This window comes from Lucilia cuprina, chromosome 4 (assembly GCF_022045245.1).
Source record: "Lucilia cuprina isolate Lc7/37 chromosome 4, ASM2204524v1, whole genome shotgun sequence".
Taxonomy (NCBI): domain Eukaryota; kingdom Metazoa; phylum Arthropoda; class Insecta; order Diptera; family Calliphoridae; genus Lucilia; species Lucilia cuprina.
Window position 1 is genome coordinate 39,983,865 of NC_060952.1, and position 25,404 is coordinate 40,009,268.

A 25,404-nucleotide genomic window follows, 5' to 3' on the forward strand; every position below is an offset into this window, starting at 1 on the left:
TCTGTAATGTGAATGCATTTGTGCAATTCATTATCGATGTCGTATCATTCTATGTCATACTTTTTTTCAATTATTTTGTTTGGTACAAAAACAAAATTAATTATAAAAAAACTATGACATACTACGATACAACCATACAACACTGAATGTGAATTGTACAATTGCTTTTAATTTCCTTTCGAATCGAATTACAGAAAAGATCTCTCGATTCTTCAACAGCAACTAGTCGTATGGATCCCATTAGTTAATTTTGAAATTTTGTTGTTCTTTTAATGTACTACTGAAGAGTTTTCAAGGAACAAGATCATTGGTACCTTAACAATTTCTCGGTATCCTTTAAAAAACAGTGAATGAAAAATGAATTAGTTCGAGAATATTTTTAAGGAATGTACCTATGTGTTCTCTAAAGCATTCGTAGAAATAGTGCTACAGATGACAATTCTGGAAAAAAATGAATAATTAAAAACTAGCTTTCGCAGAACCACTTCAAAAGTAGTCAAATTCAAACAAACTAGAACTATTGTAGACTGTAATCAGGAGTTCTAGAACTGATTGTGGAACGAATAAATTTTTTTCTTGGTTATTTGGTATATCCTTTTCCTTTTGACATTTAATTTTCCAGTAAATATTATAGGAGAAGTAAAAAACTTATTCTTTACATCTAGTTTTCGAGATATCGCGTCGTATAAATTGTAAAAACCTCTTTTTGGACCGTAATTAAGACGTTATAACATCGCAAGAAAATGCATTAAGTGAATTTTAATATAAAAGTTCAAACTCTGTAACAAAGTATAACAAGTAGTCCGACTCTCACATATAGGAAATTACTCTCTCACATCTACGAGTTCCGTGCGAATTCGACTCTCTTCTGAGAAGTTTAAACTTGTCTAAACACTCAAAAGTTTAACTTACTTTTTTGACCACTTTTAAGGATCTGTCGCGAAATATCGGCTATCCATATAAAAAGTTCAAACTCTGTAACAAAGTATAACAAGTAGTCCGACTCCCACATATAGGAAATTACTCTCTCACATCTACGAGTTCCGTACGAATTCGACTCTCTTGTGAGAAGTTTAAACACGTCAAAACACTCAAAAGTTTAAAATACTTTTTTTGACCACTTTTAAGTATCTGTCACGAAATATCGGCTATCCATATAAAATCTGTATTTTTTTAAAATACAGATTTTATACTTTTTTTGATACTACTTGATGTTCAAAAGTACCGTGATACTCCCGAGTATTATTTGATACTTTCAGGGTCAAAATCTTAATATACGATTATCGTTTAACCTGTAGTTGATCTGCCTGTTGAAATAATTTTTTGTATGAGAACTTTCAATATATCATTTCGAAAGAAATAACAAGAGATTTCTTTAAAATTTTAAATACTTTTCTAAAATTTTCTAAATTTTTTTTCGGCATTTATTCTCGAAAATGCATCAACTAAAAGTTCTAGAAAACAGCTAATTAAGTTATTGAGTATTTAAATTCTCTTCAATATTATCAGACAAACTTAATATTTTTTCATCATATTTGAGATTTGAGATATTATGTCCTGAGTTTTGAGAAAACGCTGCTTTTGTACCTTTTCCAGACATGTTAACAGCGTCAAGACAACTTTATTTGTAAAACGTTGTATAACATCTGAACGTATATTCTTTTAGCTTTAAAAAATTAAGGCTTTAGAAAAATATACTTCCATCTCTGGGTTAAAAATTTCCGACTGTGTTATTAGTGTTAAGTTGAATTTCTAAATTCTTTCAGGTACAATTTCGTGGTAATATTTGTATGGTAGCTCTGGGTTATCATGCACCCATTTCCTGGGCAAGAAATTGTGTAGCAAATTTCATCAAATTACATATATCCAAGAGGACGGACGAAGATTTACCATATTAACATACAATGCCCCTTTAACTTCAGTTATTACGAACTTTTAGCAAATTTTCTAGTACTCTGAGATCCAAAAAAGTACCCTCTGAAGTATTTTCTTGATACTGAAACAAAATGTATTTTTCCATCCCTATTTTTTATAGTTAATTTAGAATTTATATTACGATATCTAGAAAAAAAGAAAAACGGACCTTAAAAGTCAAAAGATACAACTTTTATACATTAAAAAGGGCTGTTATAGCGTTTATGCCCAAAAATATTGGTTTCATTTTGGTCTCAGAGTTTCGTACTTTTAGACTCTTTATTCATCCGTGGGTGAATCCAATATCCAAATATTCTTTAATACTGATAATATGTGGAAGTTTTTGCTATGGCATACATATCTCGCATGAGTTGTTAAGAAGTAATATCTCTAAACTCTCCCATGTCACAACACTAATAATATAAAATTAAAAAATTCTTTAATTAAATCACGTAGCCAAAGACTCATAAAAATAAATCTAAGAAAATTTTAATATACTTTCACTTCTAAGCTTGATAAAAAGTTATTTTCAATTATTAATGAAAAACCAAGAAAAGTCACATAAAACATTTTCATATGAAAATGAAATAAAAGAAAATTTTTATTATAAAATCATAAAAGAAAAATTGAATTTCTTATATACTTGCCCATAATCTATATGATGAAAGACAATTCAAAACAGATCCAAATTAACTTATACAATCCAATAACATACATTGTTGAAAAATCAGTTAAACTTACCTATAAAAGAAATGAAAGAATAAAAATAATCAGTAAATAAATTATTACAGGTAATAATACAAGAAAAAGTTTGCAGTTAAATTTTAACTAATAAATAACAAATTATTTTGAGTTAAAAAGAAAGAATAACGTTGTTTGTTGTCTTTTCTAAATTTGTTGTTGATTGCGGTCTTTTTTTAACTGCAATTTCAAGAAAATGTTGCAAGAAATCTTAATATTGAATAGAGTTTTTCAATACAAATCATATTCCTGCAATAATATTGATCATAACCAATTGATTGTAGTTTATTATTTGTTTTTCGTTATTTAACTATAAAGTTTTTTTAAACAAGTTTTTTGTTTTAGGTAATACTGGTTTTCTTTATAAATCACATTCATTTTGATGGTGGTGGTCTTTTTGAAAATTGTAGCACATTAAATAAAATAAAAAAAATCTATGTGGAAAATTTTAAAATTCTATGTCTTTTTTTAGTATTGTATAACACAACAAAAGCTTTGATTGTTTGAGTTAAAGGCGCTGAATACAAGTTTAAAAAAGTTGTAACAGTAACGTTTTTGTTGCTTGATTTAAACGAAAATTAGAAAATTAAAGATGAGAAAAAATATGTCTTAAGGTGCTAATAAAACAAGTATTAAATAATATATTTGGAAAATAAAGTAGATTTTTTTATTTTTTTTTCGTAGAGAAAACGGTTCTTATTTGGGATTACTAGTTAGAAAAGTTTATATAAAATCTTTATACGATAATTTTTTATAGGTTGGATAAGAAATCAGTAGGTGTTAAAGATTTTGTAATATAACAAACTACATACTTAGCATACATTATCTAGTTATAAAAAAGTAAAAAAGATCTACAGTTTTATAACTTTTTAATGCTTCATATGTTGAAAACTTTTCAATGTACACATTTTAATGAAGTTAAGTTTATATATTAAACTTTTAAGCAAAAGCTTTCGTAAATTTTTTTTCTGTGTATAATCCTTTTCCACTTTCCTATTAAAAAAAATCTGGTCTAATTTCAAAAAAGTTTTGTAAAAAATTAATATAAGCTTTCTAAATTTTATTGAAAAAGCTTCTTGTAAAAGTTTTATGAAGAAAAATTAAATAACTCATTGAAAGAAAAAAACGTTTTGTAAAACTTTTTGTGAAAAACTTTAGTTATAGAAACGTTTGCAAGTAAGTTTATTTCTATAAGACAAAAAAACTTCTAGAAAAAAATTCAGGAAGCTTTTTATGAAAGCATTTTTGTAGCTAAAGTTTAACAATAAAAGCAAAACTTTTTTAAATAGATTGGATAACGGATGTTGCAACAATGAAACATTTTTGAGAAAAAATTTTATTGAAAACTTAATTATTATTTATAATAAAACTTAATTTAATTAACTAGCATAAAGAAGAAACTATTTTTGAAACATGTAAAAATTATATTTATTCTCAAGAAAAGCTTTTTTTATTAAAAATATATTTTTTTGAAAGTTTTTTTTTTTACAAAATATATATCGAAATAAGCTTATCAAAAAAACAAAGTTTTATAAAAGTTTCTTGAGATTAGAAGCTTTTTGTGAAAGCATTTCTAGCTGAAAAACTTTACTGATATTATTTAATAAATTTATTTCTATAAATAAAAAACTTTTTTTAAAAAATTAGAAAATGCTTAATAAAACGAACAACCTTTTCTGTAAAAAAGCTTTCTAAAAACTTAATTTTTAATAAAAAAAAAAGACTTTAACAAAGTTTAATTGTAACATAAAAAGGTAGATTTTTGAAAAATATATGAAATAAAATGTAAACATTACATTTGCTCTAAAGAAAAGCTTTTTTATTAAACAGCATTTTAAAAAGCTTTTTATTAAAAAAAATTGATTGAAAAGCTTTTCTCTTGAAACGCATGCTTTTTGAGTAATTCTGATTTTTCTCGAAAAAAGCTTTATGTTAAAGGTTGTTTTAAATAAAGATTTTTTTTGTAAAAAGTTTATGTTCTTAAAAAGAAAGCTTTTTCATTGATTTTTTTTTATTTTTGACAAAAGTATATTACTTTGCAATTTTCGTGATTTTTTACAAAAAAAAATCTCTTTTTTGAAAGAAAATTTAGTTCTGAAAATATAAATAATAATCAAAGCTTCCCCGTTTTTTTTAATTATTATGATTAGGAGCAATTTTGAGAAATAAGTTTAATATACAAAACTTACATACATATCTATATACTAATCTTTTAAAATATTTTTTTGTAAGAATATACGTTACAAGCTGCTAACTTTCCCTTCTCTCGGTACCATTCAATTAGGGATATTTTTAATATCTTGTAGTTCAGTTGAATGCAAAGATATACATTTGAACGCGTTTTCTATTTCGATAAAATTAAATTCATAAAATTTAAATTTTTTGACATTTTTTTCAATTGATTCCAAGAACTTGTTTCGGAACTAAAATGCGTTCCATTGAACTTGTTTAGTAGCAATGTATAACAAGTTTCAAAGAACTAGTTCCTTGAAAACTATTTAGAAGTATTTAAGAACAACAACAATATTTTAAGGAACGGGTTCCAGAAGTAATGGCGACACTACTAGTTCCAAGGCTGTTGTTTAAGAATCTGAAGTGGTTCTTCAGATTCTTATTACTGTTAAGAATTATTGTCTTAATTTTTGTAAATTCCAAAGAATTTCAACTATTTAACCAAAAAGCTAAACCAATTAACTGCGATCATAAATTATAAAGATATGTAATATAATTTGCTTAAAATATTCATTATTCATTTAAAAAAAAATGTATTTCCAAATTATAAATAAACTTAGAAATTCACATAAAAATAAACTCCATTAAAATTTTTACTATTCCTATGCCACAGCTAACATTAATCATTTTCATAACAAATACGAAAAAAAAACTAATATTTTCATTTGCATTTATATCTTAATGCTCCTACAAATTATTTACCGGTTTTCTAAAAGTAATTTTATTTTTAATTTCTCTTCGTTATTTTTCTTTTATATTTCTCTAATTGCAGTTATGTATTCTCGGCTCCTGGTAAACTATTGGATTCATTGCCTGGTACACTAATGTTAACAGATTGTTTGGAAGCATGCCAGGGTAATGAAACATGTCAGGCGGTTAATTATGAAACTGGTCTATGTGTATTATTCTCAGCCAATGCTGATCAATTGCCTGGTAAGTAAAAAAAGCAACATCTATAATACTAGAAGTAGTAGTACTAGCTATTAGTTATTTTTTAGTAAATCTATAACTAAAAATAAATGTAATTCTTTTTTTTTGGTTATTTTATATTACAATTATACAATGATTGTGAAAAATCATAACTTTAAACAAGATCTTTTATCGTTGATTTTTAATCTTCTTATTAATGATAATGATCAGATTTCATCTAATTTTTAGTTTTTCAAAAGTTGAACTTTTTTCTTTTATGTGTGTTTAAAAATAAACCTTAAGTGCGTCTGCAAATTATATGTTTTGCATGATTTGGCATAAAAAAGTCTATAAATCTTTGGGTATTTGGCCAAGAGTGTTTTCAGTGGTTTAAAGGCATAATTGAATATAATTGAAATTTATTCTTAAGCTTTTAACAAGCTGCTGACTTTTTATGGATAATTGCTAAATTAGCTGGTATTTTTCATTTGCCAACGCCTAGTGTCAAGCGTTTGAGTTGCTATAATTATCAGTTTGCAAGTGAATTGATGATGATGATAATGGGAATGATTTGTAGATTTTAATAAGCTGTTTTCTGTATAGGAAAAATTAAAATAGATTAAAATTTTTTAAAAGCTATAAGATCTTTTTAGTTATAATTAAGTATGGGTAAATAATGAAAACTAAAAGTTCGAACTGTGGGTATTTCAGCATTTTTCTGTTAACGCATGGATTTCATTTCAAAACAACAGCAGATGCAATGAACGAACAAATCCAATTCCGGATACTGTTCAGGCTTGAATTATTAATAACTTTAAATAATGCTAACTTGTAACAAAAACAGTAATTTTTTAGGCTATGTATTGGACTATGGACCAAACTATAGAATAGAATACAGAATAGACTGTGGAATAGGATGTAGACTAGGCTATAGACACTATAGACTAGATCATAGACTGGACTATATACCAGACTATAAACTAGACTATAGACTAGACTATAGACCAGACTATAGACTAGACTATAGACAATACTATAGACAATACTATAGACAAGACTATAGACTAGACTATAGACTAGACTATAAACTATACTATATAGACTATAAACTAGACTATATAGGCTACATACTAGACTAAAGACTAGACTATAGACTAGACTATAAACTAGACTATAGACTAGACTATAGACTAGACTATAGACTAGACTATAAACTAGACTATAGACTAGACTATAGACTAGACTATAGACTAGACTAGACTATAGACTAGAATATAGACTAGACTATAGACTAGACTATAGACTAGACTATAGACTAGACTATAGACTAGACTATAGACTAGACTATAGACTAGACTATAGACTAGGCTATAGACTAGACTATAGACTAGACTATAAATAAATAGTATAGTAATCCATTTTAATTTTTTGTATACTTATATCTTTTCCTGCAGTGTATATACAGTATTTATCTTAATATTTTACAAGTTTATGTAATTCTTTTAGTATTTTCTTCTTAACATTTCTTTTTGCCTTTTTTTATTCTGCCCTTCCAGGTGCCTTAACCAAATCACAATTCCCGGTGTTTACAATTTATGCTCAAAAATTATGTTTGGGAGTACGACCATGTGCACGTGCTTGGTGTGTTGATCGTGTGCAAAACTATAAACTTAATGGACATGCTAAAAGTTCAGTGTCAGTGGAATCAAGACGTGATTGTTTCGACTTGTGTTTAGGTGAAACAGAATTTACATGTCGGTAAGTTAAATAACCACAATTCACAATTCAAATGAACGTGAAGAAGAAAACAACTGAATTTAAAATAAAAAGTGAAAAATATTTAGATCATTTAGCTAGGAAATCAAAATAATAGACTTAAACAAAAAAAGTGCAAGTTTTTAAGGAAAAAGAAAATTGCAAACAAAGAAAGAAAAAAAAAAAGAAAAAGTGCTAAAAAAGATTTAACTTTAAATTGAGATAAACAACTTTTATTTTAATTCTATCAAAAAATAATAGAAAAATAATAGAAAAACCTTTTGAAAGCAAGAGCCATAGAAAATTCTTAGAAAAATCGTGTTTTTGTGTTTAAAGCATGACACCTTTTGAAAAACTCCTCTCTGCACACTGGCAATAATGCCATAAATTTTTGTCATCTTTATTTTACACACAGTTTGGCAGGAAGAGTCTTTATGTTTCTTTTTTCTATTAAAATATTATATTGGAAACTTTAAGCTATAAACTAAAATAAAATTAACATAAAGCAAATGAAAGCAACTGACAAGAGTGAAAATGATGTTAATATGAAGATAAGCCAAACAACCCAATAACAAACCATCCACAAACATCACTAACACTTTTCTAGTAAGATCATTTTCATCATGATTAAGACATTTTATCAAGACCCTAAGCTATATTTGCAAAAAAAAATATTCTAACATTTCTATGAATTTTAAACTTAGAAAATTTATTGTAAAATATGTTAAAAAGAAAAGAAAAACTAAACAACCAGCAGTCAACTATTGATGCATGTGTCTTAAATCTTTTGTTTTATGTCAAGAGTGTCATAAGTTCCAGCTCGTTTTGTTTTCGCACAATTAAAGCAATCAGTCCGCATATTGGGACTAAGGCCTCTAACAGTTTTGTGGCAGCATGTTGGAAAACCACAGCAATCATGAAAATACTTGTAACCAACAACACTTCTAATATCTTCAGAAACTAGCACCCAGAATAAACCACATTTAAAAATATATATATTGTTTCTATTATTAATACATGTGGCAATTTATTGCGTGGTAAAATGTTATTGTTTTTTATCTAAATTCAATGAGAACGGGCACCTTCTTATTATGAAACCAGTTTGTCTATACATATATATATATATATCTAACTAACAGGCGTAGTATGCCACATTAACTAGCAATATAGTCCTTGTTTCATTTTTAGTTATTATTCTTATTTATTAATAAAAACACCGGTTGAAAGTTTTCAGGTATAATAATTTTGTTTGCCGTTGATGTATGTCTGTCGGTCTGCCACTCAGCTCACTTGTTATTATTTTTCTACTGTTACGCATATATTGCAACATGCCACTGTTTATATTGCTGCTGTTGCTGCTGCCGTTGTTGTTTAGATTATAGCTTTTTGAAAGAAAATTGTAATTGATTGATTTATGTTTATACTCCTCTTCAGTTATTGGCAGTCAGTCAGTCCGGCTGTGACTGAACAAGAATAATAAAAACAACAACAACAACAGCATTACTACAAATAACAATAAATACGGCGACTACTTTTGATGGGCCATAAAAACTTAAAAGTTCAATAATGTTGCTGTTTTTTGTTATTGTTGCTGAAGTACGGTTACCAAAAGGCCATTGCACTTGATGTATTGTTTTCTAAATGGTTTAGAAATTACTCTAATAGTAGCGGCATTTTTTGCTTTAAAATTTTATTAAAAAATCCTTTGTTCTTGCTCATAATTTTGTTTGTATTTGTAATTTTATTGTAATGATAAAAATAGGAATAGGTTAAGGAAGTTTTAAGACTTTAGTGGATAGGAATAATAGGGACATAAGTAAATAGGATTTTTTAAATTATTAAATTTCCTTTGCATTATCAAAAGTTTCTTTTTATTTCGAAAAAATCTTATTTTTTGAAAGCTTTTTCGAAGTTTAAGAAATTTCGTTTTAGAAGCTTTATTCAGTAAATTACTTTATAATGAAAAAGCCTTGTCTTTAAAGGTTTTTTTCCAAAAATATTTTTTACATGAATATAATTAAATGTACTAAGAGCTTTTTCCATAAACAAATTTTATATTAAACTTTTAAAAATAACGTTTTTGTAGTAAGTTTTTTGTTGTGCTTTTTATAAAATTATTTATATAAAAAGCTTTTTAAGTTTTTTTATAAAAGGCTATTTTCATAAGCTTTTTTATAAAAAAAATCATTTCTAATGTGAAAAGCTTCGTAAGATTTTTTTTATGAAAAGTAGTTTCTATAAAAAGTCTTTATATTGAAAGCTTTTTACAAACAACAAATTATTCATAAAAAACTATTCGTGGGTTTTTAGTTGTTTATAAAAAGCTATTTGCATAAAAATATATAAAAAAGCTTTACTCATAACATTTTTAATATAAAAAGTTGTTTCAAGAAAAACTGTATTTTCTAGGTTTTTTCTTTAAAAGATTTTCTCAATTATTTTCTCATCCTTAAAAGCTTTCACTAAAAGCCTTTTTAAACATATTTTTTATAATTTTATTTTTTCATAAAAGGATTTTTTAAAGCTAGTTTCATAAAAAGTCTTCCTGTTATTTAAAAAGTTTTTTTTAATTAAAAGAGCTTAAAAGCTTTTTAAAATAAATAAAATAACAATAATTTTTAGTAAATGTTTTTTTATAAAAAGCTTTTTTAAGTTTTTTCGTTTTTTTTCGCTAAAAATCTTGTTCTAAAAAGCTTTTTGCTTAAAATCTTTCTATAAAGCTTTTTGCTTAAAATCTTTCTATAAAGCTTTTTGCTAAAAATCTTTTCTAAAATGCTTTTGAATTAAAAAATCTTTGTTCTAAAAAAGCTTTTTTTATAAAAATGCTTAAAAATCATGATTCAAATATTTTTTTTTTTTTTTCAATATTAAGAATGGTATAAATGACAGCATCATCTTAATTATGCAGAAAATGCTGATTTCTTCAAAAACTGCAGCTGGGATTGAAATTTTAGCTTGATATCATTTCATTTAAATAAACTTTGAAATTCTTCAAATTAAGGAAAAACTTTAAGAAACTTCTTCCTCAGTAAACACATTTGCTATTTTAATAACTTGCATTAATATTTTAAATAACTTGCCATTTATGTAACTCTCTTAGCCATAAAACTTTCTATTCGAAATGGAATTAGAAAAAAAGTAATAGTTTATTTCGATATCATTAAGTAATATTTAGGATAAATTACCTTTAAATAACTGTTGCTAAATACCATCATTAAAATTTTTTTAAGACAAAAAGAAATTTGTACTATTAACAAAAGAAATATCCAGCAAAGAAACCGATTTAGATTTTTCTTTTATTCATTTAATTTCATGGTCATCACGTTTTTCTAATGTTGCTTTAGTTTCTATTTTTCTACGTTTTGTTTTTTTTTTATGAATTCATTAGATTGTTTAAGGAAATCCCTTTTGGTTTTGTCTTTAACCATATCAGGTTAAAAATAGAGAAAACGTTTTCCTTTTGTATTATTCGCTAATTTAATAGAAATGACCAAAAGCTGTTAAATAATTTCAATTTTGTGGCCTCTCTACAGGCAGATGCTTCTTAACAAAAAAAAAACAGGATAGATTTTTTTTGCTTCAAATTTAGCTTAAACCAAAAAAAGTGCAAGATTGTTTAGTTTATAGTTTGTGCTCTAATAAAAAGTGTTTTGTTAAAGCTTTTGCAACATTAACTAACAATTGGTTCATTACATTTAAGGCACATAGAAAAGATGCAACCATTTTTTTTCTCGTACTCCAGTTAGTCAGAAGTCTAGGGAATTGTTTTAGCTGAAGAAAGAAAAAAACAAACAACTTCTAGTTTTTAATGGTTGTAATTCAGATAAATAGGAACGTTTTTGTTTGCTTATTTTTGTAATTTTAAGTAAAAAAATCACATCATGTTACATAAATGTAATTAGAAAAGCTGCATTGAAACTAATGAGTTAAATGCACCATTTACGTTAAAAGTGAAATCCTTTAAGAATCTTTAATAAGTTTGTGACAAAATTGGGTCTGTAACTGAAGAAATTTTTAATTAATGTAACATTTTTTTTTTTGATATTTTACTAGGTGGTAAGCTTGTTTATATATATGCACAATGGGAATGATGAGAAAAATATTCAAAATTGAGGAATATATTTGTTCTTATTTTATTTTTTTTTTTTTTTTCAAAAATATTTTTATATAGATTAAGAATTTAGCTTTTGTACTAAAAGTCATTTCCATGAAAAATGTTTGTTTCAAAAGCGTAAATTTTAGAGAAAACAGAAAAAAAGCTTTTTTTAAATGTTTGTTTCGAAAAGCTTTTGAAACAAATAGTTTTTATGGAAAAACTTTTAGTACAAAAGTTTTAATAACTCATCTATGTAAAAATATTTTTGGAAAAAAGGAAAAACAAAGTAAAAGCAAAAATATTCCTCCATTTTAATAGAAAAAATAACTTTTATAAAACATTTCATAAAAAGCTTTTTTGTTAAAAAAATTTTATTAAAAAGGTTTCTTACGCATATTAAATAGAAAATTACAAGATAGATTGTTAGACAAAAGCTTTTGATAAAAAACAAACATTAAAAACCAATAAAATTAGTTAAAAAAATATTTCACATCTTTGCTTCACACTTAGCATTTACATAAAAGCTTTTCCATTAAAAGATTTTTTACACAAAATTTAAAAGAAAGTCACAAGCATGCTAAATACAAAATTACAAGTGGAAGCTTTTAAAAGGAAATTATAAAAAAAATAAATTTTTGACAAAAAACCATAACAAAACTTTTCAATAAAAATAGCTTTTTTTCATAAAAACAATACAAATTTTTCTTAAAAATATATTTCATACTGATTTTACACTAAGATTTTACATAAAAAGCTTTTCTATAAAAAACTTTTCACACCAAATTTTGATTTTTTTCATAAAAAATCCTTGAAATCTGTTCGTAAAAAGTTAAAAAAAATTAATATACTATTATGAAAGCTTTTTATATTAAAAAGTTTTCTATTAAAGAGTTTTTCGTTTTTTTTTTGTAACCATGAAAAGCTTAAACAAATCAATACGCTATTACTTTAAAGCTTTTTATATTAAAAGCGTTTTAGATTAAAGATTCTTAAGTATCTTTATTAATAACAAACCTTTTTCCATAATTTTTTTGTTCACAATACATTTTTAAATTGAAAAAAATTTAAAGAAACTTGTTCAAAAAATAAGCTTTCAATATACTTAAAAAAATAATAATTAAACCTTTGAAGATATGTAGCTCTTTTGAGTAATTCCTTTTAAAATTTTCTTGAGAAAACACGCTTTTATTAAAGTTTTAATTAAAGAAGCTTTTTTCAAAAATAAATAAATTTCAAAAGCTTTTTAACTTTTCAGTGCAAAAGCATTTGAATAAAGAAAAAAAACAACTATAAAAATAACATTTGTTATTGGAAAAAGTTATTATTTGCAGAAAAATATTTTTCAAAAAAAGCTTTCTGAATTAATAAAACAAAAAAGCTTTTCTTAAGTACAACTTTTCCTTAAACAAATTCTTTGTAAATTTCTGAAAATTCTATAAATTGGGCAATATTTTCTATGTGATCAATAAAAAAATTTTAACTCTAGAAATGGTGTAATTTTTTTTAACCATTTGATACGCTTAAATTTTTCACTTTTTTCTGAATTCAAGCTGAACATTTTCACACAAAAAAAAATAAAATTCTAATTAGATGATTTTCATTTTGGCCAATTCAATGTATTAACAAAGATTTTTTTGTACCACACATACATACATATGAGCAAAATAACATCAAGATTGAAAAAGTTTCGTTTTTTCTTCTTTCAAACGTTTGAAAACTTGTAACATGATTGTAAACGTTGTAACAAACATTTACCACAGCTACTGTAACTAATGTGTGGCGGCTGCACCAAACCCTATCGCTTGTAATTGTTTTAGAGGAGGGAAAGTGTTGGGGATACTCTGAAGAAGTTTGAATTTTAATGCTTACTTAGATATCTAAGAAAACCTAAACAGCAACATATCTCTGGCGGCCCACCACCAACCACAAAACAACACAACTGGCCTTTGAATGAAAAAGCGTACCAGCAAAGTTTTTGCATAAAAAGCCCTTTTTTCCAAGTGCTGGAATATGTTAAGTTATCTTTTAAATTAAAATGTTTTGAAGCTAATGTACTCGTACAATCTATGGACTATTTTGCTTGCAGACGGTTTATGCAACTAGTGTTGCTGGCTGGTTGTGTTGCCATTATTTCTCTTTTAGAATAGAACGTGTGATATTATGCAAGAATGCAACAATTGTTTGCAACACACACTTACAGAGTGTGTTATTTTTCTTTTTGTTGTATTTTGTTAGTTTTAGCTTAAACTATTTTCATTTGGCGCTGTTAGGTTGTTATTAGGTTTCTCTTTGCGTTTTGTTATTGCTGCTATTTGCTGTTGCTGCTCTAGTTTTATTCACTATAGCTGGAGCATCATATACAATGAGTATGTAAGTAGTTTAGAGTTAAGTTTTTGTTCGGGTGTTTTAACAAACACATTTTGTGGCTCATTTGCCACAGCGCCTACATTAGTTGTTGTTTCTTTTCTGTTTTGTAATTTAGTTTTTTGTTGTTGTTATTGTTGCTGCAACTATACCTTGCACTCAGTAAATTTTATGTAATTAGTAAAAGTATGTATTAACCAGTCAGGCACATCATCATCAGCAACAGTGACTAACAGCGAATGAGTCAATGCCAAGTGCTGTGTTTGTTGCCTGCTACCCTGCTACAGTATTACACACACTATGTGTAGCAAGTAACTTTAATAGTAAAGTGTATATTAAAGTAGATGTATGTATGTGGGCCTGGTAAAATAGATGATGACTGGGTTTCTTATCATCTCTCACGGCAACATTATATGGACAAAAGTAAAAAAAAACAACTAAAATAAAAAATAATTTTATACGCTTAAGAGCTTCCTTATTGATGTAAGCTTTTTTGCATTAACTTTAATATTGTTACGTTTTTGCTTGTTTTTTTACCTTTTTTCCACGTTTTTCATTTAAAGTGTTGTTAAATACATATTCTTTTTATAGAACATGTTGTTGTTGTTGTTTTTCTATTACAATGTTTAGTAAAAGAAAAAAGTTCTTTCATTATGTCTAATTAAAATTCTTTTAAATAATACATTTAATAGTTTGAATAGAAAAACATCTTCATTTGTTAAAATATTCCTAAATTGTAGTTGTAGGAAAATGTAATTTTGAAATTCTTTACCCACGTATTAGTAAATTACTTAACAATAATTTGCATTACTCAGTAATGACTCGTCATTACTTATGCAATAGTAATTGAAGTAATATGTTTGACCCCCCCTGGTCACAAGGTAACACGCATGCTTAAGAGTGAAGACCTTAAAAAAATACATTACTTGAATAGCACTTATATAATTAATTACCTTATTACTCTCTTAATTTATACAAAAGAAATATAAGAAGTCACCAATAGAACAAATGAAAATATTTCTTATTATACATGAAATTTTCATAAATATTATGAAAAAATTAGTACGGACTTAAATCAAATAGCAAATGTAAAAAAAGACTTGAATATTAAAAGAAATATAGGATTTGGAAGAAAATAAGGTTTAGAAGATATTGGTAAATAAGTCGAACAACTGTTTCGTAGAGCACAAAAGTCTTTCATTAGAAAAGAAACTCAAAGCCGAAGTTGTTGATGGTTTTAAGTCGAAAACTTCTTGTGTGATAATAGATGATGAAACTTATCTACTGGAAGACTTTTCAAAATTTCCGGGCCAAGACAAAGTAATTTCTAAAATAAATCAAACAAAATTCTTCACTATATTTATTGCGAGGCGAGCCATTTGTCTGTGACATCAGGCTTTTTAACACATAAATATATCTTTCAACAGCGTAGAGCGCATTTCATTTCTAAACCGAATTGTTCGAAATATACAAAGCATTTATCTTGATTTTTACCTTAATTCCGGTATATTTTAACTTATAGGGGGGAAGTTATTTATCTACAGTTACATCTTGTTGTTGAGGTATATAAGTGAATTTTTGCCTTTTTAAGTTATTTTCTGAAAGAGGTTGTCGATTTTTTCGGGGATACGATTGTACGGGTGATAAGCAAAATAAAGTACCAATTTCAACCATTTTCAATAGCATTGGTCCTTGGATGGAATGAATCGTTACAAGCATCACATAGACACACAAATAGACAGACATAACTAAACCCACTCAGAAGGTTTTTCTGAGTGGGTTTTCTGAGTTGGTATACTTTAAGATGAATTAAGGCCCTTTTTTTGTATGTTAGAAACATCAGAACAAACGCATAATACCCTCTCCAATATAGTAGTGTAGGGTATACAAATAAGCTTAAAATTTTCAACTAAACGTCCAATTAACTGTATAATGTTGGGCTGGATCGGATTCTTTTTTAAAAAACGAAACCTATATTTTGTAAAAACTCCATTGTTGGCCATATTTTAGAATTTATAGTAGCACGAAGACAGCTTTCTATATGAAATCGTTTACGTCATCTGAATGTCCATTTTATCGATTATAAATTATAATTTTGTATTTTATATATTTAACATTGTCAATAGTCCCGCTACAATATACAAAAAAAATTCCGTTTTAAAAGATTTACAAATAAAAGATAAACTCTTCTAGAAACATATAATACCAAGATTTACATACCAAATAAAAATGAAAGATAGCCTTGTAACTGATTTAAAATACACACTTCCTGCAGTTAATATTTGCATTAAGAATATATACACTAAAATACGATATTGATCTATTGATTTTTCTTTACTTAAGTCCACAAATTAAAAATACATTAATCATTTTCTTGGCAAAAAGCACCTGCCTTCTAAATTTACATTTCTTTTTTTAGTTTTTCCCTTTTGCCTGTTGCTGCTGCTACCGCTGCTGTTGTTGGTTGTGCTAAAATAACAAATAACCAATAGATAAAATCTTAACATTTGTTAATCAATTATCGATCTATAAATAAACTACAACCAGTCAGCTAACATAATGCTAACAACTTTTAATGAAATTCTAACATTAATTAAAGCCAGTTTTACTACAGTTTTACTTTAGATTTTTGTGTTTGTGTATGTGAACGCCCCTTCTTACGAAAAAAATTCTAAACACTACAAATTTTCTATTGATAGCAATAATTTTTCTTAGGAAAAAAGAAAAAGTAAAAAAAGTTGTTAAAACTCATTAGTATAATATAGAAAAATCTTCAATTTTGCAAATTTTATTTTTCCTACAAGTTTCTTTCTGCAAAAATTTTACATTTAAATTTAAACACTCATCCATCATTTATTTATTCTGTATTGATAGGTTGAGGGGCGAAAAAAGCCAGCTCCACTACCGGTTCATTATACAGGGAGTTTAGTTAGCGAATGTAAAAGGAAATGGAAAAACGATTGGCAGAAATGTCTTTAGAAGTCAAGTTAAGATTATTAGATGGTTAATTTAAAAAACAAAATATGTATGAACTATAGAATAAAGAATACTAAAAGAAACAGAGTTAGAGTAGAAGAAAGAAAACCGTAAAACATATTGACTGATTGACTGAGTAACAGACTGACTTTAATATTTATTTTCAGTTTTTTTTCCTATCTTGAATTTCTATTTTTCCAATATTTGTGTTCAATATATATATATGACCTTACTAACGGTATGAAAACATATATAAAATACATACTACATACATATATTAAAACGCCGTTTCTTGCCTCTGATACATGCAACATAAAACTTTTGCTAAAATTATGTATATAGAAAAAAATTGTTTTTAAAGAAAAACTACTTGTACAATTCTAAAATATGAATATTTATTTACATGCATTGGATTTTTATATTAGTAATACTATTTAAGAAAGTTTAAGTCATCTTTAGAGAAGAAAAAAACTTACAGAAACATGTTGCAAGAATGTTAAGAGTTGAGTACAGGAAGAAATGCAGAAATGAAAAACATATTTTTCAAAACAATATGTAAACATACAAGCCAAACAACATTATTAGTTTTATATTCATAAATGCAATTTAGTTAATGACTAGCAAATTTATTAAATGCTCAACAAAAAAAAAAAAACTAAAAATACAAAAAAGAGAAAAATTAAAATTTCAGGAAAAAACTTAAAGGATATGAAAGTTACAAAAAACAATATATAGTTAATGTTGAGGGATTAAAACTTAATATTGTTTATTATGTTATTTAAACAACGCTTACAAATGCTTGAAAGTGAACTGAATTGGTACAGAACTAGAACAAGAATAGAACTGAAACAAAACTAGTTCTGTTCTACTTCCGTTCTATTTCTGTTCTGCTCCCGTTCTATTTCTGTTCTAGTTTGGTTCTGTTCAAGTTCTGTTCTGTTCTAGTTCTGTTCTAGTTCTGTTCTAGTTCTGTTCTAGTTCTGTTCTAGTTCTGTTCTAGTTCTGTTCTAGTTCTGTTCTAGTTCTGTTCTAGTTCTGTTCTAGTTCTGTTCTAGTTCTGTTCTAGTTCTGTTCTAGTTCTGTTCTAGTTCTGTTCTAGTTCTGTTCTAGTTCTGTTCTAGTTCTGTTCTAGTTCTGTTCTAGTTCTGGTTCTAGTTCTGTTCTAATACAGTTTTAGTTCATTTCTGTTTCTAGTATTTCTATTCTCTTATATTTTAGATCAATTCCTCTTCAATTCTACTTTCTTCTTTATATTACTTAATTTTCCATCGAATAATTATTTAATAAATATACCAAAGTTATTGCCTATTTTAAATATTATTTAAACAAAATATTTCTTTTGTACATAAATACTTGGCGGCAATTTTAAAATTACCTTTGCATCCTCGAGGCCAAAAGATATAAATTTTTGCACAAAATCTAGCCTGTTTTTCTACTTTACTCCTAAAAGTGACAAAGTACTTCCTTTAATATTTTAAACCTTTTTCTATTTTTCTGTTTTGCATATTAAAAAATGCCTTAAAGGTAACAATATTAAAGTTACAGCAGGCTTTAAGCAGAAAATTGCTGCTACCGTGCTGCTACTCAAACAGCCACAAAACAAATAATCAACTAACTGTCATTGCTTAATAGCGCTAACATTGTAACTTAAAATGCATTAAAATTTGAATATGAACAATGAAATTGAATTTGCATTTAACCTAAAAACATTTGCTATTTTGAACATTAACTGTAACTTGCCAACATCAGTCATGCTTTTTAGTTGAATGTATGATCGTTTGTTTGGCTGTCTCCCCTTGTAATGCTGTAACTTTGTAGCTAAATACAAATTTTACAAACCAAAAGACATTAATTAGACATTTTCTAACAAAAAAGTATAGAAAATAGCTGTTGTTTGAGTTGAACAATTATTGTATGAAAAATTCAGTTATGGACACCTCCTCCCCTAAGGCCCCCCACCTTCTTTTGTGAGTTTTTTGTAAGGAATTCTTTTAGACATTTTTCTCTTTAACAATATGCCGTTAAATTGATTGATGTTTTTTCTGTGTTTAGATGTGTGTTTTTTCATCTGCTGCAAGTTACAATATCTAGGAATATTTGCATGATCAGTTGTTTAGCCGGCACGCATTGAGGCTTTGAGAGTGTGTGTGTATCTTAGTTTAGCCCAACTTTGTTAAGTTGTTGGCTGCTTTCTGTTGTTTAAAGAATATATCTTTCTTTTTTTTTGCAATCAACTATTTGAACCAATCGCTTTTTTGGTCATTCATTTATTTAAATTATCTTCTCTCTTTCTCTGCGTACGTACAACAATAACATCGATCAACGTGTCTATTAAATTATGATGAAATGCTAGAACGTTTTTTTTTTTTTTTTTTTTTTTGTAGAAAAATTTATTTTTATGCATCATCTCGGTTGGTCCATGTAATATTTGTTAGTGATATTGTTGAGCTGTTTTTCTATTCTTTTTTTTTTTTTGCTGTTAAGTTGTGGAGCTATAATTGTTTGTCGTTTTAGCCTGATTGTTTGTCTTTTGTTCGTCTGTCTGTCTGTCCAGCTGTCTATTGGTTGGCTGTCGTACGTCATGTTGTTATACTCTCATCATGTTGATGATAATAATGATGAAATTGATCAAGATGAAGGCCAAGTTAAAGGCAATGACGATGGTGAACATGTTAAAAATGGAGATGTATCATTGTTTAGTTGTTATTTTTAATAACATTAACCGTTGTTTTTCCTGTATGGCAGTGGTGATTTCTGTCTTTTTTGTTTGTTGGTCTCTTAGTTATTATGTAAAAAAAAAAGTTTTTTTTCTAACCTTCTTCTATTGTTACTTATACCATTTTATCTTTATTAAATAAAACTTATTACTTAACTACTGTTAATTGCCAGCTCGAAGTTTTTATTGTAAAAATAAAGAGACGTGACTTCAGATTAACATGGAAATTTAATTATATTTGCAAGTTATTTGATGTAGGAAAATAAGTTTAATATATTTTAATAAATTAAAACAATTAAAGTAATTTGATGATATTCATAATTGAATTATTACTCTGGCAAAAATTAAAAAGTACATAACTGATATTATGCAAAAAAAAAAAAAAAATTAACTGAACTTTAACTGAACTAGAACTGAACTAGAACTGAACTAGAACTGAACTAGAACTGAACTAGAACTGAACTAGAACTGAACTAGAACTGAACTAGAACTGAACTAGAACTGAACTAGAACTGAACTAGAACTGAACTAGAACTGAACTAGAACTGAACTAGAACTGAACTAGAACTGAACTAGAACTGAACTAGAACTGAACTAGAACTGAACTAGAACTGAACTAGAACTGAACTAGAAGTTAACTGGTTCATAAGTTATCATAAAATTCATAAATATCTTCACCTCCTAAATATAAAAGTATTTTGATAATTAAAACATTTTAGCTAATCAAACAAAACTTTTAATTTTTAACAATAATATCCAAGATATTTTATAAAAGTTCTTTCAAATTAATTTTATTGCTTTATAATGAACCTTTAAAATCTTTCACTCTCTACATAAAAAGGAAAAATGATTCCTTTTATGATACACCCAAACGAATTCTATAGCTTTTGTATGAAAGGTATAAAAAAGAAATAAAAAAACAAACAAAAAGAAATATTTAACGATGTTGTTAAGTGAAATTTTTAATGTTATTTCCGCATTTAAGTCATGCTTTCTGTTTTATATTTTACAACACTTGACACTAAAAGTTCAATGCACGTTTTTTGATATTTTATGTTCAGGTTCTTTTTTTGGGAAAGGGAATTTTATGAATAATTTTGGGTTTTTGCAGACAGAAAAAAAAACATGTTTAATTTTTATGAGGTAGTTTGGTGTTTTTTTATGAGGAAAAGAATTTTGATAAAGTTTGTTAAAAAAAATTTGATGTTACGAAGAAATTTATGCACATAATTAATAAAAGGGAGAAAAAGGCCAAAATGAAATTTCTTGGAAAATAAAGTTTTTATAGTTAAGTAATAATATGAAGATGTTTTGAGTTGTTTTTTTTTTTTTGGTTTTGTTGCAACTATTGATAAATGTCTAGTTATTTATTGTTTCAATGCCCTTTAAAACGTTTATATTAAAGCCTTTTAAAATACCGGAATATTGTCAGTGTAAGGTGAGGATAGATGTTTGGATACCACCCTTGAAGTGTTTAAATAAGACCAGTTTTTTTCTTTGTCTTGAAGTATTAAAAAATAATTAAAACATAAATAATAAAATGATAGACATAAACAGGCCCTTAACCATAACAAGACAACGTCAACTTAAATCTTAACAAGTTTCTTCCTTTTAAAATGTTTTGTAGCCCAAGCATTTTAGTGATCATTTTTTGCTTCTACAGCTTTGTTGCTCTAAGATCAATTACATTGTTTTCTATTAAGAATAAAAAAAATTTAAAGTGCAGGTATAAAAATATATTTTAACATAATTGGCTGTGTTACCTTAGCTTAAAAAAACAGGAGAAAATAAAAAAATGAAACTCTTTTTTTTCTTGCTAAGTGAATTTTTTTAGCAACATGCCTTCATCAGTCAGCTACATGTTGCCCATTAGTACTGGCAACATTTTAACTTTACAATTCCTGGCACACGTTCCTTGTCATATGACTAAAGAGTTGTAAGTTCAGCATGAAAAAAAAACTGAACTACATGTTATATTTATAGCAATTATTACTATATAGTGGGCAGGGTATTAGTTGTTTGCTAGAGATATTGATCCATTATCGACCTTCAGGAATATACAGATCGTCCGTGTTGCTTGTGAGTTAATTGCAAATGTCAATGAACTTAGTTGATAGATTAGTCTACTACTTAAGTATGATTTTATTAAACAATTATCTAGTCTAAACTAAGTACTAAACTAAATGCTGATCTATTGAGAAGAAAATTCTCCGATATTTATTAGACAATTCTGTAGTTAATTGTATAGTTTATTGATTGGAATATCGTCTACTACTGACTAGTGTAGTGACTAGTTTATTGACTAGATGATTGTCTAATCTATTGACTAAACTATTGTCTAGTCTATTGAATCCTCTATTGACTATATTATTGACTACTCTATTCTTTATTTTATTGACTAGGCTATAGACTATTCTATTGATTATTCTATTAAATAGTATATTGACTAGTCTATTGAATAATTTATTGGCTATTCTATTCACTAGTCTAGTGACTAGACTATTGCCTAGTCTATTGACTAGATTATTGCCTAGTTATTGCCTAGTGACTTGACTATTGCATAGTCTATTGTCTTGACTATTGCATTGTCTATTGACTAGACTAGTCTACTACTGACTAGTCTAATGACTAGTTTATTGACTAGACTATTGTCTAGCCTATTGACTACTCTATTGACTATTTAATAGACTAGTCTATCCTCTAGTTTATTGACTTGACTATTGTATATTGACTATGCTATTGACTAATCTATAGGCTATTATATTGACTATTCTATTGAATAGTCTATTGACTAGTATTTTGAATATTTTATTGGCTATTCTATTGACTAATCTATTCACTAGTTTAGTGACTAGACTATTGCCTAGTCTATTGACTAGACTATTGCATAGTCTATTGGCTAGACTATTGCCTAGTCTATTGGCTAGACTATTGCCTAGTCTATTGACTAGACAATTACCTAGTCTATTGACTAGACTATTGTATAGTCTAGTGACTTGACTTTTGCATAGTCTAGTGGCTTGACTATTGCATAGTCTATTGACTATACTATTGACTAGACTATTGCCTAGCCTATTAGCTAAAGAATCACTAGTGACTAGTCAATTCTCAAGTCAATTAAGTAGACAATTATATAGTCAAACTATTAACATCACTATTTAAAAGATAATTTTCTAGTGAGTATACTAGAATCTATTGACTAGATTATTGTTCAGACATTTCACTAATCCATTGTCTATTCTATGGACTTTGTTGGTATAATGCATAATCTTAAAAGGCTTGGATCAGTCTTAAGTCTTATACCTCATATACGTAAGTTTATCATACAAACATCAAGTGCAGTGTGTCACATAGTCTGACTTGATGAACTACATATGTATATTTTCTTTCACATATTTTTTTTTTTTAGAAGAAAAGCTTATATTAAAATTTAATTAACTTTATTAGTTTCAAACACTTGTTAGATTTTCTTAACCAGATTGCAAAAAAAAAAATTAAAAATGAAATAGCTGAAAAACCTGCTAAAACAAGAACATTAAACCACAACCTACATAAAACACTCAGCGTGATAATGATTGAAATTTCTAATTTGTAGAGAATGAATAAATTTCAAAAACTTTTATCATCAAACGCATCAACATTTTTCCAAATGAAATTCATAATTCAATGATTTTTTGAGGTTTAAAAGGGGGAACATGAATGAGTGAGTGAATTTTATGAACGATTCTTTTCATCTGTTGCATGTTGCTAATGTTATTGGTGCGACTGACAGTTGACGCAGCATGATATATATGATTTAAGTTTGTGATATTTACTTTGTTGGCTTTTCAAATCATTTGTCAATTTATTTTAAGTTGCTAAACAAGATTTCTTGTTTTTTTCTTCATTCGTCCCTGCTAGGATATGTAAATTTTTTTGAGTTTACAGCATTTAAGTTTGTTTGTTTTTTAGCTAGACTTTTTGCTAGTCTTACAAGTGAAATTTATTTAAGGTTAATTGCTTAAGAATGCTTTCAAGAATTAATCATATTAAATACACATAATGTATAGAATTTTTTAGTGATTTTAAGCCGGTTTAGTCGTTAAGTGTTTTATGTAGATATTTTTTTCTGGTGTGTAAATAATTAAGTCCAATGTCACTTAGTTAAAAGAAATGATATCAGACCTAATTAAAATTTGTTCCTAAGTTTTTTCCAATTGATTTTTTTTCATTGAACCTGTTAATGTTGACTGACTTTCTCAAAAATTTGGATCACCTGTCTGAAGGACAAAATCATTGAGGTTGTCTATATTTTAAAACAAGTTAGAAAATATATGCAGTCATGTCAAACTGTTTAAATTGCACATACTAAAGTTTTGCATGACTAATCTTTTATATAGATATTGATTTTAGGCCTGTGTTATTTTGCTTTAGCAACTGCTTCTTTGCAAGAGCGAGATAATAACTTATTTAACTCCCTATTTGTAAGCAATGAAATCACCGTATTCAAATAAAGAGATAACTTACCAAATGAATGTACATTTATGTAAGTATATACTAATAATTAGTTTGATTAGCTTTTAACTTATTACTTTTTAAAGTAAGTTCTGTTCAGAACATTTTAACTTAATTATTTTAACAGAGATATAACAAAAAGCAACAAAACATAATAATGCTTCTTTAAAGAAAAAACAATAATTATTTTTCAACATTTTAAACTCTAAAATGCTTCATCATTTTGTTATTAAATTAAAAAAGAAATGATTATTTGTTTTTCTTATAAAAAAACAACTTTGATTGTAACCTTAGTTGGAACAAATAATTTTCTTTATGCTGGTTATTAAGACTTTTCACAAAAAAAAAACATATACAAAGGTTTTACCAAAAAGAAATATCTTAAAATTTATCTGAAATTGTCTAAAATCATGGTATTCTAAAAAAATAACTAAAACAAAAAATCATTACACAATTTGTGTTTAAAAAACCGCAACTTAAAGACAACAAAGTTCTTTAAAACAGTTTCGTGCGAAAAAACGTGACTGTGGTTGAAACAAAAAATTGGCAAAAAAAAACTTTGGCTCATTTCATCTTCATTTCTTCATCTTGATCAGGAAGTGTTTGTTGTATTGTGTGTTGTAAAGTATTTAATGTGTTTTTTAAGAAGTTCTCTTATTTTTTTTTAGTGTACTTTCGCTAGAACTCAAAAAAATCATTTCAATTGATTTCTGTTTAAAAAGTTTTCCTCAAAAAAAAAAAAAAACGCGGGTGTATATATAGTTAGTTTAACATTCTATTCTTCAAGATTTTCTCTAATACTTTCAGCCATAATAGTGTTTTAGTTAGTAACTGCCAAAAAATTAATCTTTTTTTCTTTTGAAATTAAGATGCTTTAGTTGAAAGTCATTTTATACCTAGTGGGTGGTTCTAATGATGTCTTATATAATTTGTCTGGAGTTTTTTTCTTTTTAAGCTTTAAGTTAGCGTTTTTGTAAGATTAATATCATTCATATTGTCTTAAACGAACAAATCAAACAAATTTTTAATTAAAACTATTACCAAAATTTAAAAGCTTTCTTTTTCACAGGAAAAAGTTGCCAATGGGTGGTCGTTTTTAAGTTAAAAAATTTTTGGTAACAAGTACCGGATATTAATTGAAGTTTGGTAATGATTTAAAAAAGAAATAATCATATTATTATACAATATTGTTTGAGATGATTAAACG

The 25,404-nt window shown here is 26.7% G+C and overlaps 2 protein-coding genes across 4 annotated transcripts in view; one reads left to right on the plus strand and one right to left on the minus strand.

The window, feature by feature from the left end:
- The window catches only part of LOC111683416 (autophagy-related protein 16), a 203,784-nt gene that overhangs the window by 139,108 nt on the left and 39,272 nt on the right, over window positions 1-25,404 (minus strand). The gene's annotated exons all lie outside the window — the stretch shown is intronic.
- Window positions 1-25,404, plus strand: part of LOC111683417 — a 154,409-nt gene that overhangs the window by 109,118 nt on the left and 19,887 nt on the right. The window contains exons 5-6 of the mRNA XM_046949852.1: window positions 5,660-5,820; window positions 7,353-7,554. Coding sequence (XP_046805808.1) covers window positions 5,660-5,820; window positions 7,353-7,554 — 363 coding nt within the window. The remainder of the gene's footprint in view (window positions 1-5,659; window positions 5,821-7,352; window positions 7,555-25,404) is intronic.